The 20,174-nt window shown below is 46.3% G+C and overlaps 2 protein-coding genes across 7 annotated transcripts in view; one reads left to right on the forward strand and one right to left on the reverse strand.

Moving 5' to 3' along the window:
• The first annotated feature begins 8,753 nt into the window (after positions 1–8,753).
• Positions 8,754–19,282, forward strand: AHSA2P. 4 transcript variants are annotated; one of them, XM_030827876.1, is made up of 8 exons: positions 8,846–8,932; positions 10,345–10,530; positions 12,645–12,729; positions 16,022–16,107; positions 16,806–16,922; positions 17,293–17,394; positions 17,773–17,821; positions 19,198–19,282. In XM_030827876.1, the coding sequence occupies exons 4-8, from the start codon at positions 16,054–16,056 to the stop codon at positions 19,242–19,244; spliced, it is 369 nt and encodes a 122-aa protein (XP_030683736.1). In that variant the 5' UTR covers positions 8,846–8,932; positions 10,345–10,530; positions 12,645–12,729; positions 16,022–16,053; the 3' UTR covers positions 19,245–19,282. The 4 variants fall into 4 exon arrangements, 3 of the variants coding, with proteins under 3 accessions (XP_030683736.1, XP_030683734.1, XP_030683735.1); XM_030827874.1 differs by lacking the exon at positions 19,198–19,282 and adding an exon at positions 17,941–18,843; XM_030827875.1 differs by lacking the exons at positions 8,846–8,932; positions 19,198–19,282 and adding exons at positions 10,603–10,825; positions 17,941–18,463 and having other exon boundaries at positions 10,457–10,530.
• USP34 (ubiquitin specific peptidase 34) overlaps positions 18,765–20,174 on the reverse strand; it is a 288,791-nt gene continuing 287,381 nt past the window's right edge. For all 3 annotated transcript variants that reach the window (XM_030827871.1, XM_030827873.1, XM_030827872.1), the window contains one exon: positions 18,765–19,991. In XM_030827871.1, coding sequence (XP_030683731.1) covers positions 19,384–19,991 — 608 coding nt within the window. In that variant the 3' untranslated portion in view covers positions 18,765–19,383. The remainder of the gene's footprint in view (positions 19,992–20,174) is intronic.

A 20,174-nucleotide genomic window follows, 5' to 3' on the forward strand; every position in this document is an offset into this window, starting at 1 on the left:
ATGACTGCCTCAAACAGGACACATCACCCAAAAGCCAAAAGGGAAAAGCTTGGGCTACTTAAAGATTTTTTTTTGTTGTTTAGAAAAAAAAAAAAAAATATATATATATATATATAAAAAAAAAAAAAAAAAAAAAATATATATATATATATGTGTATATATATATATATCCAAACCCCAACAATAAACGAGGAAGGCCTATTTTTTAAAACAACTTTTTTTTTGAGAAGGAGTCTCACTCTGTCACCCAGGCTGGAGTGCAGTGGCGCAGTCTCAGCTCACTGCAAGCTTCGCCTCCCAGGTTCACACCGTTCTCCTGCCTCAGCCTCCTGAGTATCTGGCTAATTTTTGCATTTTTAGTAGAGACGGGGTTTCACCCTGTTAGCCAGGATGGTCTCGATCTCCTGACCTCGTGATCTGCCTGCCTCAGCCTCCCAAAGTGCTGGGATTACAGGCGTGAGCCACCGCGCCCGGCCTAAAACAACTTTTACACTGAAATAATTTCAGATTTATAGAAGGGCTGTAAGAGTAGTGCAAAGAACTTCACTCAGATTCCTCAGTTAACATTTTACCACAATGGTCTTACCATTTTCTCTCTCCATATATACATATTCACATTTTTACAGCATTTAAGAGTAAGATGCAAACATTATGTATCATTTGCCTCAACACATATTTCTGAAATTCTGCAACATTCTCCCAGATAACTGCAGGTCAACCATCAGTTAAGATCGATTCACTATTACCACTATCTAATCTACAGTCCCCATTCAAAATTTACCAGTGTCCCAATTTAATATATATATTAAATATATATGTATAGAAGAACATGTATATAGATACATCCCTTCCATCATGTTCTGGTTGGTGAGAAGCAAGTCACTAAGTCTGGCCCATGTTCAAGGGCAAGGAAATTATACCTTTTGAAGGGGAAAGTTTCAAAAAAGTTGTGGACCACAGTATCCATTTCTGTAGCTATCTATCCTTATACATGACAATGAGCTCATACCAGCACCTCCAATTCCAATCCAATAGGGCATATTCTAGCTTTACTCACTCCATATTTGTAACCCCCTTCTCTAATAATGAGAAATCTGGCTTCCATTATGCTCAACTTACTTGTTGCTCAATCCCGTTTGATTCCACCAAACACAGGATCAAGTATCCTCGGCTCCAGCATTATTGACTTTGGTGATTGTTATGCTGGGAAACGTTTTTTTTTTTTTAATTTATTACCAAAGGTTGATTTCGTTATAAAGAAATGATTAAGAACATTCAGATACATAAGAAATTATTTCATCCATAGGAATAAGAAAATATGAATCACCTAGTTTTAAATTGGCAGAGATATGTATAGGCAGAAAAATAAATGGCCAAAAAAATTTTAGATGCTCACCCGACTTCATAAAAGTAATCTAAGGTAAAACAATAAATATCTTATTTATAAAAAAATTATATTGATTTTTTAATCTATCAAACTGTCAAATGTTTGAAAGATGGCTGATACTGGTGAAGGGTTAAAGAGGAGGAGGAAAATAATTCTCATTAGACAAAAGTTAACTGACCCTTGAACAACATGGGCCCACTTATATGCAGATTTTTTTCAGTAAAAGTTACTGAGTGTGTGCCTGCCTCTCCTGCCTCCCCTTCTACCTCCTCCACCTCTTCTGCCTCTGCCACCCCTGAGACAGTAAGACCAAGCCCTCCTCTTCCTCCTCCTTAGCCTACTCAGCATGAAGACTATCAGGATGAAGAACTTTATGGTGATCCACTTCCACTTAATGAACAGTAAATATATTATCTCTTCCTTATGATTTTTTTTTCTTTTTTTTTTGAGACAGAGTCTCATTCTGTCGCCCAGGCTGGAGTGCAGTGGCATGATCTCGACTTACTACAACCTCTGCCTCCCGGGTTAAAGCGATTCTCCTGCCTCAGCCTCCCAAGTAGCTGGGATTACAGGTACCCGCTATCATGCCCGGCTAATTTTTGTATTTTTGTAGAAGTGGGGTTTCATCATGTTGGCCAGGGTGGTCTTGAATTCCTGACCTCAGGTGATCCGCCTGCCTTAGCCTCCCAAAGTGCTGGGATTACAGGTGTGAGCCACCATGCCTGGCCTTCCTTATGATTTTCTTAATAATACTTTCTTTTCTCTAGCTTACTTTATTGTAAGAATATGGTAAATTTAAGGCCGGGCACAGTGGCTCACATCTGTAATCCCAGCACTTTCAGAGGCCGAGGCGGGTGGATCACGAGGTCAGGAGATCGAGACCATCCTGGCTAACATGGTGAAACCCCGTCTCTACTAAAAAATACAAAAAATTAGCCGGATGTAGTGGCAGGCGCCTGTAGTCCCAGCTACTCGGGAGGCTGAGGCAGGAGAATGGCGTGAACCCAGGTGGCAGAGCTTGCAGTGAGCTGAGATCGTGACACTGCACTCCAGCCTGGGTGACACAGCAAGACTCTGTCTCAAAAAAAAAAAAAACAAAAACATATATATATATATATATATATATATGGTAAATTTAATATACATAATATACAAAATATATGTTAATCAACTCTTCTAGATAAGGCTTCCAGCCAACAGTGGGCTAGTAATAGTTAAGTTTTGGGGAAGCCAAAAGTTATACACAAATTTCTGACTGTGTAGGGGAGTCAGTGCCCCTAAACCCCCATGTTGTATAGGGGTCAACTGTGTAAGTTGGTAAATCTTTCTGGAGGATAACTGGGCAGTTTCTGTCAAAATTGAAAGTATGTGCACCTTTCCATTTTGCATGCCACTGGCTAGAATGTACCCTGTGATAAACTTGCAAAACTTTACCCATGCATAAACTTGCTTGTTTCTTCCAAATGAGGCTCAGGAAAAGAGAAAGAGGAAGAGGGAAAGAGGGAGAGAGAGAGGTAGGCAACCCACCAGCAAGAAGATGGGGAGTTTTGGCCGGGCACTGTTGCTCACGACTGTAATCCCAGCACTTTGGGATGCTGAGGTGGGCAGACTACCTGAGGTCAGGAATTTGAGACCAGCCTGGCCAACATGGTGAAACCCCATCTCTACTAAAAATATAAAAATCAGCTTGGCCTGGTGGCAGGCACCTGTAATCCCAGCTACTCAGGAGGCTGAGGCAGGAGAATCACTTGAATCCAGGAGGCAGAGGTTGCAGTGAGCTGAGATCATGCCACTGCACCCTAGCCTGGTTGACAGAGCAAGACTCCGTCTCAATTAAAAAAAAAAAAAAAGGCTGGGCATGATGGCTCATGCCTGTAATCCCAGCACTTTGGGAGGCTGAGGCGGGCAGATCACAAGGTCAGGAGATTGAGACCATCCTGGCCAACATGGTGAAACCTCATTTCTACTAAAAATACAAAAATTAGCCGGCCATAGTGGCGTGTGCCTGTAATCCCAGCTACTCAGGAGGCTGAGGCAGGACAATCCCTTGAACCTGGGAGGCGGAGGTTGCAGTGAACTGAAATCGTGCCACTGCACTCCGGCCTGGCGACAGAGTGGGACTCCGTCTCAAAAAAAAGAAAAAAAAAAGGGCAGTCCTTTGGTAACCTAATCCTGTAAGGAATATCTCATCACTTTTGCTGTATTCTGTGCATCGGAAACAAGTCACCAGGTCCAGCCCACACTCAAGGGGAGGGGATTACAGAAGGGCACAAATAGCAAGAGGGAGGGATAGGTGAGGGTCATCTTAGAGGCTGCCTGCCACAGAGACTCAGGTTGGTACTGCCCCAGGTGATGGGGAAAGCACACATCAGTCCTCTTGGGAAGTACTTGACTTCAGCAGAGGTGAAGAGCAGTTTTAAGACACTGCCAAGTGAAGGTGCCCCCTGGTTTCAGAGCTATTAAAATGTCTGTGCCTTGTGCAGTGGCTCACACCTAAAATCCCAGTGACTCAGGAGGCTGGGGCAGGAGGATCACTTGAGTTCAGGAGTAAGAGGCTGAAGTGAGCTGTGATCACACCACTGCACTCCAACCTGGGTGACAGAGTGAGATCCTGACTCTTTAAAAAGTCTATAATTTACTGACAGAGGGGACTCTCTGAGTGGTGAAGCAGACAACAAGGAAGTTTTGCAGAGGAAGAAACTAAATTAAAGACTTGGTACTGGAGGCTTGGGTGGAAAGGGCCCACCAGGTAAAGCATCCTGAAAGTGTAAATGCACGGGTGTACTGGAGAGCCCAGGTAGACTGCTGTGCAGAGTGCAAGCAATGGTGCAATGCAAGATGGGCTGGAAAGGCAGGCTGGGCCAGACCTTCAGTGAGCAGCCTTGCTAAGGGCGTGGGTGTGGGGAGCCACTGATGAATGTTAAGCAGAGCAAGCAGTTATATCAGAGTGCTTGCATGGAGGCAGTGGAGGCCGGACTAGAGGAGAAAGAGACTAGCAGGGACAGAGAGGCCATTAGGAAGACCTTGCAAAGATCCACGCAAAGATCCATCCGTGCCCGGCTGGCTTCTTAACTGTCTTCAGCTCAACAATCCTTCAAATTTTGGTCTCCCACAGTTACTAGCAGTGGAGTTTAATCCTAATGCAGATAGATGGTAACACTATTTCCATTTTACAAACAATGAAGTACACAGAGATTAAGGAACTTGCCTAAGGTCACTCATCTGGTAAGTGGCAGAGCCAAGACTTGGATCCACGTACAGGGCTTCAGAGCCTGCCAGCGTGGGCGGCCAGTGTTGGCCACTGCTGCTAGAGGAGACACAACTCAGCACACATTTGCTTCACTGATGGTATAAAAAGACTTCATGCTGGCTTTCACTCCCCCCTCAAAATGTCCTCACTTTTGTCTTCTCACCCATTCTGCTTTGTGCCCATCCTACTTTCCACTCATTCCTAACTTGCACATCTTTGCTGATGTGATTCTTCTTTGGTCTGGAAGGAACTCTTCCATCTCTCTACCTGTTGAAATTCCATTCATCCATCAAGGCCCAGTTCTTCTTTCATATTCCTCCAACAAATGACTTCATCCACTCTTATGAACTGATGTATTTCACAAATATTTATTGAGATCTGCTGTGTGCTGGGCACGAGGGATTCTACAATGTGCAAAACAGAACTGTTGGTTGTAAGCTATTGTACTTATCTTTGGGTCTGCTACCGCAGTGGCTTTCAAACTTAAACAAACATAGTCTAACCATAATACATCACCACACACACACACATCCCCCAATGATTTAAGAAACAATATTTACCTTTACTATGTGTAACCACTCTGATCATTTAAACTCAATTCTATTCTATTTCATTAAGATAAAAACGATGGTTGGTACCTGCTGTAAAATTTTACCTCTGCTAAAATTGATTTGATAGCCCATTAAGAGCCTATTAATAAGCTGGAACACACAAGTTTGAGAAATATTCATTCCATCATTCACCCAGTCATCTAAACAAAGATTTCCTTGGTGCCCACTATGTGCTGGGCACAGCTCTGGCATCGGGATAAAGAGGAGGAAGCATGTTTGCCCTCAAGGTGAGCAGGCCAATGAAGATAACAGAGCTTGAGAGCAAAGGCAACACACAGTGCTATGTGCTATGGTGGCAGTGTGCTTGGGACAGATGTGCATGCTGGTAGCTCAACAAATATTAAGGGAATTAAACTAAGGGATAGGCACCAAAATTATAAAAAGAAAATGGAATAGTGACTTCCTCAAAAGCAGACCCTTAGCAGCTCATGGGTCTACTGTGATGTGAAACCGGCATCCACTTCTGATTCTCTAGTGCGTTGCTAATAAGAGTCAATCCTGGGCTGGGTGCGGTGGCTCATGCCTATAATCCCAGCACTTTGGGAGGCCAAGGCGGGTGGATTACCTGAGGTCAGGAGTTCAAGACCAGCCTGGCCAATATGGTGAAACCTTGTCTCTACTAAAAATACAAAAATTAGCCGGGCGTGGTGGCACACGCCTGTAATTCCAGCTACTTGAGAAGCTGAGGAAGGGGAATTGCTTGAACCTGGGAGGCAGAGGTTGCAGTGAGCCAAGATCATGCCACTGCACTCCAGCCTGGGCGACAGAGCGAGACTCTTGTCACAAAAAAACAAAAAAAGTCAATCCTGGATCCGTACATTTCAACCCCTTTCTCTAGAGACAGAGAAAGTGTGGTGGAGTTGTGTTTAGAAAAGGTGAAAATAATCTGGATTTACCCCAGGACAGGTTGGTTATGGGAGAAAGGACATACTTGAGAGGATTTTGCATTTCCTCCCCCAAAGCCTGTCAGTGTTGTCACCCTCACTTTGCTGCAGGTAAGCTGCCACCTGAAGTTGTCCAACTTGCCACCTCCCTTGCATCCTCTCCCACATCAAACCAATCAAAACCAAGGTAGGTAGAGAAACATCCATTCTGATCTTTCTGATCTTAGTAGAGAAATGGGTAGGACAGTGAAAGGGTGGAAGCAGCTGGCTGTTCTCTTCCCCTGTGCCAACCTGTCCTTTGCCTGCAGTCATCCACAAAATACGCTCACGAGTGGAGGCATTTTCTCCATTTGCCCACTGGAGCTACCATGTTCCAACATTATTTTGGGTCTTCCTATTGCAGGCTGACCCTTTGGACTCATCTCCTCCCATGGCTTCTGGGACTTGGCTGCACCACTTGTCCCTCTTTTCACCAGCTAATCCCCACCAGCAGAGATAAACATTTAAAGAGAAAAGGCAAAATCTCCCTTCATCCACGTACCTATCTCATTACTGTCCAATTGTCTTACCTGTCCTTGCCCAACTTCTGAAAGCACAGTCTCCACCCTCTCACCTCCCATTCACTTGTTACCCGTCACCCAGCTTCTGCCCCATCGTTCACTGAAACTGCTCTCTGCAAAGGGCCCAAGGACCTTCTTTGTTGTTACACCCAATACATATCTTTATTTATCTTTATCTATCTTTATCATCCGACTCGTACTTTTCCACACTTGATGACGGCCACTGCCTCTACCGTGCACCCTGGCTCCCTGATTAAATGCCTTTGTGGTTGCCTTCCTCCTTCTTAGTTGCTCTTTGCAGGCCCCCTCTTCCCTGCCTACCTCTTACCTGCTGATTTTTTCCAGTTATAGCCCACGCCTCATTACAGCCTCTTTCCATTCTAGCCTCTGAGGGTGCGGCTACTAACCAAGCTGCAAGTCCCAGTTGCTGAACAAAACGTTTTTCTCTGCTGCACCCCAGTGTCTGACGCACTCAGATTCCACTTCTGAACACCTCTCATCCCTGAATATTTGTCACCTCTTCTCCACCCTGACAAGTCCCCCTCCTTCCAGTTTCCATCTTACCCCTGGTCCATTGTCCAAAAGTCTGTAAGAATGATTTTTTTTTTTTTTTTTTTTGAGACAGAGTCTCGCTCTGTGGCCCAGGCTGGAGTGCAGTGGCGCGATCTCGGCTCAATGCAAGCTCCGCCTCCCGGGTTCACGCCATTCTCCTGCCTCAGCCTCCCGAGTAGCTGGGACTACAGGTGCCCGCCACCACGCCCAGCTAATTTTTTTTTGTATTTTTAGTAGAGACGGGGTTTCACCATGTTAGCCATGATAGTCTCAATCTCCTGACCTCGTGATGCGCCCGCCTCGGCCTCCCAAAGTGTTGGGATTACAGGCGTAAGCCACCGCGCCCTGCCAAGACTGATTGTTCTAGAACACATCTGATCGTATCATTTCTCCATTTAGGTTGCCTCAGTGGTTGCTCATTGCCTGTACGGCCAAGTGCAAGCTCCTTAGCAGGGGAAACGAGGCTTCTTACGATCAGGCAACCCCACCCCGCTGCTCCTTCATGTGACTGTTATAGCTGCTTTAGTGAAAGGTGAAATCAAAATGTCTTTTTTTGTTTTGAGGTCAAAACGCCTTGAAGCAGTGTGTTTACATGACTGTTGCAGCTTTCTAGAAGATAATGTTGGAACGTGGTAGCTCCGGTAGGCAAATGGAGAAAATGCCTCCACTCGTGAATTTCGTGGATGACCGTAGGCAAAGGACAGGTCGGCACAGGGGAAGAGAACAGTCAGATGCTTCCACCTTTTCACTGTCCTACCCATTTCTGTGCTAACTACCCATGTAGTTAGCAGAGAACACCCCAGTAGCATTGTCCAAATAGTTCGTGCAAAGTTTTAGCTAGAAGCCGAAAATTCGTGAAAGGAATAATTAATACTCCATGATAAAGTGCATCAGTTTGCAGTAATATGCGTTTGCAATCACATTCTTTCGTTCTCTCTAAAGGATTGTTACGTGAATAAAATGGAAATACTCCTGCAGTAACATGGGACTAGTTGGAAAGGTGCTGGGAAGGCGGGAGGGCGAGAGACCGCGTCGCGGAAAAAACCGCAGCGCGGCAACTGGGCGCGGACTCGCTCTTAAGCGAAATCCGCAAACGGTGTGACGGGAGCGCGCTGTGGCCCCAAAGACCGGTCTCACAGCGACCTGGGCGTTCGAGGTCGTGTCCTCGAGGGCTATAAGGAGCCTGCCGAGGCCACCTGACGGCCGTGTCGCGTCTGCACCGCCGGTTGGGCTCTCAGGCACCCGCTACTCAGCGCCCTGCTTCCCAGCGCGGGGAACCACGAGCCCGCCAGTACCGCTGGTCCTGCGACGGCCTCCGCTCTTCGCAGGCGGCCCAGGCAGCCCCGCCCCGCCCCAGCGTTAGGAGACGCGCAGCGGAACCTGGGCGGCCCCAGCCCCTCCCCGCCCCCGCGTCCCCGCGCGACCCGCCTCCCAGATCCCGGCCGGGGCTCCCGGGCGCGCCACGGCGGGGCGGGGCCGGGGGCGGGGCCTTCTGGCAGATTCTGGGCGCTGGGAACGCGCAGCTCCGGGGCTCGGCGGCCGGAAACGCCGGCGTCGGAGCCTTAGGCGCCGCCGCCTTTTCTTGTTTTCTGCCCAGTCCGCGCCGCCATGGCCAAGTGGGGCCAGGGGGACCCGCGCTGGATCGTGGAGGAGCGGGAGGACGGGACCAACGTGAACAACTGGCACTGGTGCGGCTGGCGGGGTGGCGCGGCCAGCGGCGGCCTCCCTCCGGGATCTGGGGAGGGCCGGGCCGCGGGAACCCGGGCTGCGCTGGGGTCTGTGCGGGGCCGCGGGGCCAGGGGGTCAGGGGGCCAGGGGGCCGCCCCTCCTCCTCAGCTGCCGGACGCAGGGCTCGGCCTCCGCCTCTCGGCTCGGGAGCGTCCTTGAGGACGGAGACCGGCGAGGGCGGCTGCGCCGGCCCTGGAGGTTGCAGCTGCCTCTTTTTGAAAGTTGGGTTGGGCCCCACGAGTGACTTTCGACAGACCTTTCCACTCCCACCGTCTGTGGCCTTAGGGCCTTCCCTTCTCCTCCCGCCCACCCCTCTGGATGTTTCGGGGAGTTAGAAGGGAGCTGGATTGAGAGACTGTGTTAGGGGCGGGGGTATGGAACGTAGTGGAAAGGGCAGAAATTTGGATCTCAGTTCGCGCCCACCCCGCAGGCGCCTCCCGCGAGCGGGGCCCTCTGTGAGTGAGACAAGCTCCGCTTCCTTTACGCGCCTCCCCTGGCGCGTGGGGAGAGGTCGGCAGCCCTCCACCGCAGAACCTCCGGAAGGGATGTCCTCTGCCCTGCGCCTCTGGCCGGGGCTGTGGTCCCTCCAGGCCGTCGAGGGGATGCTGAGGCCGATCCCCAGAGGAGCATGACTTGGCTGGTCCGGAGGAGCTCTGAGGGCTTGGGCAATCTTGGCTCGCTGCAACCTCCGCTTCCAGAGTTCAAGCGAGTCTCCTGCCTCAGCCTCCTGAGTAGCTGGGACTACAGGAGCGTGCTACCACGCCCGTCTGATGTTTGTATTTTTAGTAGAGACAGGGTTTCACTATGTTGGTCAGGCTGCTCTCGAACTCCAGACCTCGTGATCCGCCCGCCTGGGCCTCCCAAAGTGCTGGGATTACAGGCGTGAGCTAGAGCTGACTTTCTGGTGTCCTAGCCTTGGCCCCATGGACATGTCAGCCCTCTCAGCTCGTTTCTGCCCCCTAAAGTGAGAATATTACCTGGCAAGATTACATTAGGCGATGTATATGCGAAGACACTTGATAGCTGGTATGTAATGATTCTGATTATTTCACTACTGCTACTTTCCATGTGGCCCAGGCTTTGCCTATTTCCAGTGGGCGAGCTACCTAGATCCTCCTCCCTTAAATAAGCCAGTGTTTTTAAGACGGAATACTACTTGCATAGTGGACAATAATATCTTAAAGAACTGAGCAGGATGAAAAGAATTTGGTAGAAAGGAGGTTTGAGGAGCACATTGGAGGTTGGCAGGTTTCGAGGCTGCTTGAGAGGGCTTGAGCTGATCTGGGCTGGGCTTGGACGTGACCCTGGCACCCAGGCGGGTGGATCCCAGCTGGGGCTTCCATTCACGACTTTCTGGTCCCTGGCAGGACAGAGCGGGATGCCACCAGCTGGTCCAAAGGGAAGTTCCAGGAGCTCCTGGTGGGCATCGTTGTGGAGAATGACGCTGGCCGCGGCGAGATCAGCGAGTTGAAGCAGGTGGAAGGGGAGGCTTCGTGCAGCAGCCACAAAGGAAAGCTGATTTTCTTCTATGAGTGGAACATCAAACTGGGCTGGAAAGGTAATAAGGGTCTCAGGGTACTAGTGGGGCTGGGGACAAAGTGCGTTCATCATTCAGCGAATGTTTTTACAGCTCCTACTATGGGTCTGGCACACTGACTGGCTCCTGAATCAGCATTAGTAGATCCTGACACTCTGGCCACACTTGAGTTCCATGGGCCAAGAAGGATGGGAGTTTCCCTTCTCGCAGCACTCGCAGATGCTTAGAGCTCATTGCTGTCAGCTGGGCCCTCTTCTACCAGGCCCTTGTGAACACGAGTCTCTGGGCGTTGCTGCGTGGAGCACTCTTCCCCCAGGTAGCTGCCTGCCTCCTTCAGGTCTTTGTCCTGAGTGAAGCCATCTCTGTGCATCCTTGGAGACTCCTGCCTTGTGCCATCTTTCTTCCCTACTTTATTTTTCCCCAAGGCACTGAAACTTGCTTTACAAAACTATTTTGCTTACTGTCCTGCTCCATCTCCCTGTCATTCATTAGGGCAGGGATTTTTTTTTAAAACGGCTTTATTGAGACATAATTCACTCATTTAGTGTGTATAATTCATTGGTTTTCGGTATAGTCACAGAGTTGTGCAACCATCACTACAATCAATTTGGGAACATTTCACTACCCCAAAACAAAACCCTGGACCCATGAGCAGTCACTCTTGTTGCCCTCCTCTTCCCCAGCCCCTGGTGTCCGCTCACCCATTTTCTCTGGATTGGTCTCTGGACGTTTCACATAGATGAATCACGCAGGATGTGTTTTTTGGTGTCTGCCTTCTTTTACTTCATAATGTGTTCAAGGGTCATCCGTGTTGTGACAGGTAGCAGCATTTTATTCTTTTTTATAGCTGATGAATATTCCACGGGTGTATATACCGCATTCTGTTTCTCCATTTATCAGTTGCTGGGCATTTTGGGTGTGTCCACTTTTGGGGTCTGTGGGTTCAGTTCTCCAGTGGTGCCTCGATCCTGGCTGGGCAGACAGCGTGTGCGCACTCAGTCCTTGTTGACGGAGCCAAGTCTGTGGAGATGCAGGGAAGGGAAGAGGAGGAGTTAGGGTTTGAGCCTCAGCCCAGGAGTCAGCTCCTATCTGGAGTTTGTGCCCCAGAGCAGTCCAGTGAGTTGGCCTCGAGCCTCTGCCCTGCTTGCTGCCTTTCTCGCAGATGAGGGTGTTCAGCCCCTCCCCCTCCGCCTCAGAACAGGACCCTCTGGCTGGGAGTTTGCCTCTTTGGCAGCCCCCTGTGTCTGCCGCTGGCTGGATCATAGCAGTCTGGCTCCCTGCCCACTCCCCCAGCACCGAGCCCTAGGGCCTGAGGAACCTTGTGGGCGTTGTGTCTTTTCCATCTCCCTTGGCTCCTCTGCAAGGATAAGACCCAGCCACTGGGCTTGTCCTAACACCTCCAGCTGCTCTCCTCCAGCAGCGAGTCTCTAGGATGGCAGCTGGGACCCACTGGGGAGGAGGCAACACTCTAGTCCTGAGAAGTCTACCTGCCTGGTATCACCACACAATGTCCCCAAGCCAGAGCCTCCCTCCCCTCTGTGGTCAGAACGTACTGTGCCTTTCTGTCCTTCCATCGCTTTTGTGACTGCTTCTCCCCTTCAGGGTACTCCTTTGTCCTGCTTTGCCCAGGCAAAGAGTACCCTGGGACAAGAAGAGAAATATGGGTGCACTTGCCCCACACTCCCCTCAGGACGGCGGGCTGCTGACTCCTCATGCCCTCTCCTTGGCCATGGCCTGCCTGACCTTTCTTCCGTGGCTGCTCAGGGGGCCCTGGAGTGGTGGAACCCTGTGAGGGCAGCTGGGCTATTCAGTGAGGCAGGGCAGTTTTTCATAAAATCAATTTTTTTTTTTTCTTTTTTGAGACAAGGCTCACTGCAGCCTTGACCTCCCAGCAATCCTCCCACCTCAGCCTTCCAAGTAACTGGGACCACAGGTGTGCGCCACAGTGCCCAGATAATTTTATTTTGTAGAGACGGTGTCTCCCTATGTTGCCTAGGATGGTCTTTAAACTCCTGGGCTCAATCCATCCTCCCACCACAGCCTTTCAGACTGCTGAGATTATAGGCGTGTGCCACAGTGCCTGGCCCAGTTGTTACTTTTTATTGTAATTGAAGAACCCATTTTGCTCATTTTAGGTATCGTTAAAGAATCTGGAGTGAAGCGAAGGGATTGATTGAAATACCCAGTCTTTCTGAGGAAAATGAAGTAGATGACACTGAGGTATGTGATCAAGTTTCTATTTCTTTTGTTCTTTTTTCAGTCAAGCTTCTGCTACAGACTTTGGGCATTTCAAATAGTGTTGATCAGACTGTGGTTCCTGTGTGGTAGTTCAGGTGCCTTGTGGAGGCCCTGTTTGCCGAGAAGGATTGCCGTACTGTTGGGGCAGCATGTTGTATGGAGCTGGAGTGGTACAGGAAAGAGTAAGCCCCAGGAAGCCCTGAGCTCCCCCAAGGACCAGGCAAGGGGCCTGGGCAGCTGACTGCACCCTCCTTAGCCTCCTCATCTGTGAAAAGGGGTTAATTTCTCTTCCAGGGGTGTTGTCAGGTTAGATGTGACAGTGTGTGCACTGTAAACTGCTCAGGCAGCTTGCATGGCTTGATGAATGTGACTTTCTCTCTCTTCTCCTGCACCTTTGCCGTTTCCCTTTAATGGTGAAAAGTGTCAGCCTTTAGCTGCTCTCTCTCCGTTGGTTACGCCTCACGGTTTTTTGTAAACTACCCAGTTAGTACGTGTTGCTTTTGTGGCTCTCTTGGTTCTCTTGGGAGACAGAACCTTGTGCAACTCCCATGCTTGGCTTCAAGTTAGTGTCCTCTTTTGGCCAAAAGCTGGGTTTTGGGGGTGAGACCATTTGTACAGCTGCTATATCTTTCAAACCAAGATAGTCTGACAGAGGATTTTTTTTGATTTGTGAACGTATTTAACATGAAGGCTTTCCAAGATAGGCTGACTCCTGCCCAGCAGTATGTCTTATGGCCCGAAGGTTATACAGTGCCACAGGCCGGGGCTGTCCCAGACCTCTGTCTTCAGTTATGTGGTTCCTCCGCTTAGGGCCTGAGATTCCACTTTGTTATATTGAGATCCATCAGCTGAGACATTTTTCAAAAGAATGTTTAACTGGTTTTTAAGATTTAATCCCTCAGTAGCATTACAGAACTCTTCAGATTCAAACTGGGGCCCACGATCAGGCCGACCTCAACTGAAGCATCGGGACACTAAATTTTTTCAAATCGACACCTCTTTTTCTTCTGGAAATACTAGAGACATCCCCAAAGCCCTCTGTTGCTTCCTTCTCCCTCGGTCTCCCCCTTCTCCCCTCTCTTCTTCCTTCCCTCTGCCTGTCTTCTACTCTTCTCCCTTTCCCAATTTTCCTCTCTGCCAAAAAAGTATATAATCCAAGTCTGGGTTATATGGGAACTTGAGTTCCCTAATTACGGTGGCTTTTGGGTTCTATACCAGCACTGTTCAATGTAAATATAATGTAAGCCACATGTGCAGTGTAAGTTTTACTAGTAGTTGTACTTAAAAAGTTAAAGCTATGGCTGGGCATGGTGGCTCACACTTGTGATCCCAGCACTTTGGGAGGCCAAGGTACGAGGCTCACTTGAGCCCAGGAGTTAGAGGCTGCAATGAGCCATGGTCATGCTACTGAACTCTGGTCTAGCAACAGGGAGACCCTTAAAAAAAAATTAAAGCCAGGTGTAGTGGCATATGCCTATAATCCCAGCTGCTTGGGAGGTGGAGGGGAAGGATCGTTTGAGCCCAGGAGTTTGAGTCTAGCCTCGGCAACATAACGAGATGCAAGCTCTTAAAAAAAATAAAAATAAAAGGATAAACAGGTGAAATTAATTTTAATGATATATTTTATTTAACCCAGTATATAAAAAAGATTTTAGCATGTAATTAATATAAAAATTATGAGGCATTTTACATTCTTTTTTGGTACTAAGTCTTTGGGGTCTGGCACGTATTATTTCACACAGCACATCTTGATTCAGGCCAGCCACATTTCAGGTTCTTAGTAGCCACATGTGACTAGTGGCTACCATACTGGACAGTGCATTTCTAGACCCCATGAAAGCCATGGACCACATCAGCAATAGGATTTATATACATACACATGCACAATTTTGAATGCAAATTAAGGGGTTTACATTCTATGAAGTCCATGCAAGATTTGGCCCCCAGCCCTGTCATGGACCCTGGATTAAAAACCCTTAAAATCCTGCCCTGTCACATCTCTTACATCCACTTCTTTCCTTCGCCCACTGCCATAGTTCTCTCATCCAAACAGCCCAATGTTGTAAGAATACATCAAACCAGATCTTTCTTTGGCTTGTATTTTTCTGATTTGTAGGTGAACGTGAGAAAAAGAAAGGAGATGGGGATATACTGAAGGATCTTATAAAAACTGCAGGCACCGCCAAGGTCAGGGAGGCCCTTGGAGATTACCTGAAGGCACTTAAGACAGGTAAAGAAGGCATCCCTTGTGAACCAGAGGGTCCCTTTTCTGTTTACCCAGGTTATACTCTATACTGTGGTCAGAGGCTACAGAAGCAAGTTTATACTTCAGAATAAATTGTAGTCTGGAAGTTGAGAGCTAGTCATGGTTAAGACCATAATTAGTGATCATCAATATTGTACACAGCATGAAACATTTTGCCTTCAGAACTGTTAATTGTAGTTTTCTGGAATGAAAATCAGTTGTTCGTGTAATTACTTAATGTCTGTCTTCCTTGCTAGACTATAAGCTCCATGAGGGCATGGAAGGTGTCTGTCTTGTTCACTGCTGTATCTCCAGCATCTAGCACAATGCCTGGCACATAGTAGGTGCTTAATAAATCTTTGTTGGATGAATGAATGAATGGAGGAAAGTGACTGCAGGTATTACAGGTGTAATTGAGAAATACCTAGATAATATCCACATTGCAATGAAGTGAGGTTATTGTCTTCTTCCCTAAATTAGAGAAGTGAGGCAGGCAAGATGGCCAGCAGTGCCTTATCTCTGTACCTCATTCTTGGACCCTGCTACCTGACTATCTAGGTGTTGGCATAGATGGGTTTGGGGTTGTCACTTTTCCCATGAGAGCGCATGTGTAGCTGGCCCACAGGCTTTTGAATACTGTGAAGACAAGCTTTGTGAGGCGGTGGTCACCCTCACATGAGAAATTGTCTGTTTTGACAGTAGGTTAGAGCCACAAAGCTATTACTAGTTAATCATATAAAACTTAGCTGTTTGGAAAAGAACTTTGGAAAATTTTGCTGCTTTAGCAAAAACTTGATAAAAGTAAGGCATTTGAAAAAAGAAAAGGCATTTGTTGCTGTGGAACTCACACTGTTAACCATCAGTAGTTTTGTAAGTAAAAACTTGGAATGGTCTTGAAATTCTCAAAATGTTACAGGAATTATTTTTATAAATGTTTTATTTTCTTACATGCTGTTTTGGGTTTTCTACCTCTTTGTGCTTAAAAGGAGAAAGGTCCTTATTAAAACCACTTCCCTTGTTTCTTTATAGAATTTACAACAGGAATTTTACCAACGAAAGCTATGGCAACCCAGGAATTGACTGTCAAAAGAAAACTGAGTGAGAATACCCTGCAGGTATGAGCTCTGTTGGCCAAAATGTAGGGAGGGGTCAAGGAAATGTTTGAGTCAGGGCTCCAAATAGCCTTCTGTTGATGGAGAACTGAGGACAGCGAGGGCCTTCTTCCACCTTTGAGTCTCCTGTTAGTCCTCTAAGATCTCCCATTTTGTTGTGCAAATGATAAAATGAGACTTTGATTCTTGATGGAAGGGATTGTTACAGACACGCCCTTCTATGGGATAAATATTTGACTCAAGACTGTCCTAAGGGCAGTGTTCTTTGGTAGGCCACAGAACCAGATGACTTTCAAGATTCACATAGCATAATAAAATAACCTTCTTGCTCACTTTTGGATTGGGAGAGTTTTAGATCTGTTCTTGGAATGGGTGTTGTGTGTAATGGACACCCTTTAGCTTTAGGTGCAGTTGTCTGTCACCTGCTCATGGCTGTATCTGAAGTCCAGCTAGGATTAGGGGTATTCAGTCATAACCTGGGAACAGAGCTGAAGAGCTATAGGAACAGTGAGCTCTGGTTCCAAAGTAAAGACCAAGACTGGTGGTGCTAAAAAGGCTTTTCATGCTGCTTTTATGTGTGTCTGGAATAGGCAGTATGGAATTTGGGACATTTGATGTTTTATTGAGAAGACTATTGTAATCCAAGCAGCTTTCTCTCTTGTTATGCTAATCATTTCCCTGGAACCTCTTCCCTTCTCCAGGTTCAGGCCTCATCTCCAGTGGCACTGGGTGTAAGGATTCCCACTGTGGCTCTTCACATGATGGAACTGTTTGACACAACTGTAGAGCAGCTATATAGCATCTTCACTGTAAAGGATGTAAGTAACTCCCTAAGCTAGCATGTTAAATGCTGACATTGTGATGTATTTTCTCCCAAAGAACAGGAGCTGGTTTTTGGTTTTCCTTGTGGCTGTGTTTTTGATTGAAGGGATGTGGGATGGTGGTGACAGGAAGTCTGAGCATAGTTTCTGAATAATTGGAGGGGAGATGGGCATTCTTTGGGACTATGTCCACATTACATTGAGTTTTCTCCCTCTAGGAAGAGAAAGTTTGTGTTTTATTTTCTGTAAGTAAAAGCTACATGTTTAGGATTTTTAAACCATAGTAATTGTTATATTTTATATTTCATAATTAGATTAAAATATGTGATAGTGTGTACTGGAGTTAACATATGTTTTATTTGGTTAGTTGGTGCAAAAGTTTTCTAAATCTACTGCTGTATTAGAAGCCGAAAAGGGAGGGAAATTCCAGATGTTTGATGGGAACAGCACTGGTGAATATCTAGAATTGGTAAGTAGACTCAAGGTTGAAGAAGTAAGGTGGGATTAACTCTTACTTAATATTACTCTTTTTGTATATGCTGTTTTTAAGTACCGAAATCACGAGGGTCTGTGTTGCCTCACCCTTAACAGCAGCCCTCTGTTCTGGTTACTATTACTGTATTTAAAACATTATTATATATTCCTGCTGTCCTTGATGTTACTGCTGTTCTGAGACATTTTGGCAATAAAGACAATTACCAATGGTGCTGATGTATAAACTGGAAGAAGGACCGTATGTTGTTCGTTGATTCTTCTAGTACTTAGGAGTTTCAATGAAAGGATTTTTCTGTGTTGTATTGTGGGAAGTTTTAAAAGATTTTCAGTGGAATTTCCCCTCTCTTTTCAGTTAACAAATAAGATCATCATGAAATGGAGATGTAGAAACTGGCCAGGAGGTATGTTACTAATTAGTGCCCTTCATGTTAAAGGTCCCAAAACACTAAGGCTAGGTTTTTCATATGGATAAATTTTCCTTTTCATAATGCAGTAATAAGGTTCCTATTTTTTTTCTTAGAACACTATGCCACGGTTGCACTGAATTTTGTGCCTACTCTAGGGCAAACAGATTTACAATTGGACTGTAAAGGAGTTCCTATCTGTAAAGAAGAGAACATGAAATTCTGTTGGCAGAAGCAGCATTTTGAAGAAATAAAAGGTTTACTGCAGCTGACCCCCCTAAATGGTTGAAGTAAAATTTTATAAGGCATTACTTTTTGTAAGCAGAAAAAGTGTCACATTTACCTCTTCCCTATTTTTTTTTAAACGGACTGTATTTTACATTGGATGAAATCTATGAACGTATACACGATGTAAAGCACTGTTTGACTCTTTATTATAACTAGACACTGCATTGAGTTAAAAGTAGCAAACAACCTGAAATTAGGTATTAACCTGACCTTTCATAGATACTCCTCTGGAAATAGGTAAGTCCTGAGTGCAGATAGTTCATGTTTCCCAAGCTGAAGCTTGTCCTATAGCAAGCTTGCTTGCAGCTGTACTTTTAGTTCAAGATGACAAAAAATGGCATGTTGACACTATTCCTTTATTTTACTTTAGGGTTTTTAAGGTGTGTAGATCTTAGGTCGTAAAACAGTGGTATACTGCATTCAAAAGCATGTTGAGGTGAGGGCAAATTGGCTGTGTTTTGCTCCTCGTCTCCCTGCTGTGGTTTTGCACTTCGGTGTGGAGAGGACTGAGAAGTCTGTGGGGACACATTAGTTTTGTGGACTGCTGGTAACACTTCCAGTGAACACATATAATGGATAAATGTTTCCCCTCATTGACGGTTTTCTCACTACTTTCACCTGAGAAGACTGAAGCAACATATGTAAACAAATGAAAAGTCATCACAATCAGTTTAATTAAGTGCACAGAATAGCAATCAGTCATGTCAATAAAAATAAAACAATTATTTTTACATCAAGTGTGCTTTATTTCCTCCACAGGTATTCTGTTAAATAAAGCACCATTTATATACTGCCAGGCCACAGCTAAAGAGGATTCTTTACAGAATCAAATTTCTTGTGGTTGTTCCGTATACAAGTAAACTTAATTTTGATAAGAACCACAGCGATCGGAGGCAATCTGCCTCTATAAGGTACAAAACTGGCACAGAGGACACCATATCATACACAGTAAAAATGCTGTAAGTTTAAATTACATTGTACAGGGCTAGGCAACCCTGTTCTTCCCAGACAGCCATATTAAATGAAAGCCACTACAGTGAACTCTTAATTACATAAAACATATCCATTATCTGATTGCCCTTTAGGAAGTATACTGAAGATGCAAGTTTTTTTCATCTGGAGTTCTGCCTGACCAAGAATTAAGCCTATAAATCTATCTTGCCATTCAAGCAGAGAGCACTGGACAAAATGAAGCACAAAAACAAATAAGCAAAACTTATACAAACAGCATGGGGGTGAGGGACTTAAAAGTAGACATGCTACACCTAATGTCAAGAAGCAGCTTGGTTTCCTTTGCCAGATATCCTTGTGACCACATGGATTGTAGATTCAATGGTCCTACACAGGGTATCTAAAATGTCATGTTGCCGCATATGACTAAAGAGTCCTCTGGAATGGCCACAACTGAGAGATAAAGCAACCTCAGGGTCCTGGGAGGGCAAAGCTTGGCCGTCACAGCTTCTCAAGTCAGCTAAGTCAGACAGAACTGCAGAGATAGAAGTAGAAGGGAACTCAGATTCTTCCTCGGCTAGGGTAGAATCCTTGGAACAGTGGAGGTCTTTAAATTCTTTACAATCGTCATATCTACCATTGCTGGACTGTTCTTCTGCATGCTGTGACCTGATATTTGACATGTCTTCTGAAAACGAAGATGGAACTTCCATTCGGTATTCTTTAAAAGAACTATTTTCAGGGGAAGGAAGATCTTGCTCAGTTCCTGGATCAATAATTGAAGAGTCTCTGGTCTCATTGTCAGAAGTGCTCGTTGGGGTCAGGACCTCCCTGGTTTCTGTTTTCATGTCACTGATGCAGCTGTCTACAGTGTGCTCCTCATCACTGCTAACACGCCGCCTTTTAACGGGAGTTGCTCCTTCATCATCTGTGAAAACACATGCCAAAACGGAAACTTGTCTGAAAGTCATTAAGATCACGTGGCGTGGGGGGGGGGGGATGTGAGAAGTTAATTTTGTTTCTAGCATTTATATTTAGGAGGTTCAGCTGAACACACAACTATTAAACCAGTTACACCAAGTGTATTACTCCCTCCTCCCACCCTAAAGGT

Source organism: Nomascus leucogenys, chromosome 14 (assembly GCF_006542625.1).
Source record: "Nomascus leucogenys isolate Asia chromosome 14, Asia_NLE_v1, whole genome shotgun sequence".
Classification (NCBI taxonomy): Eukaryota; Metazoa; Chordata; class Mammalia; order Primates; family Hylobatidae; genus Nomascus; species Nomascus leucogenys.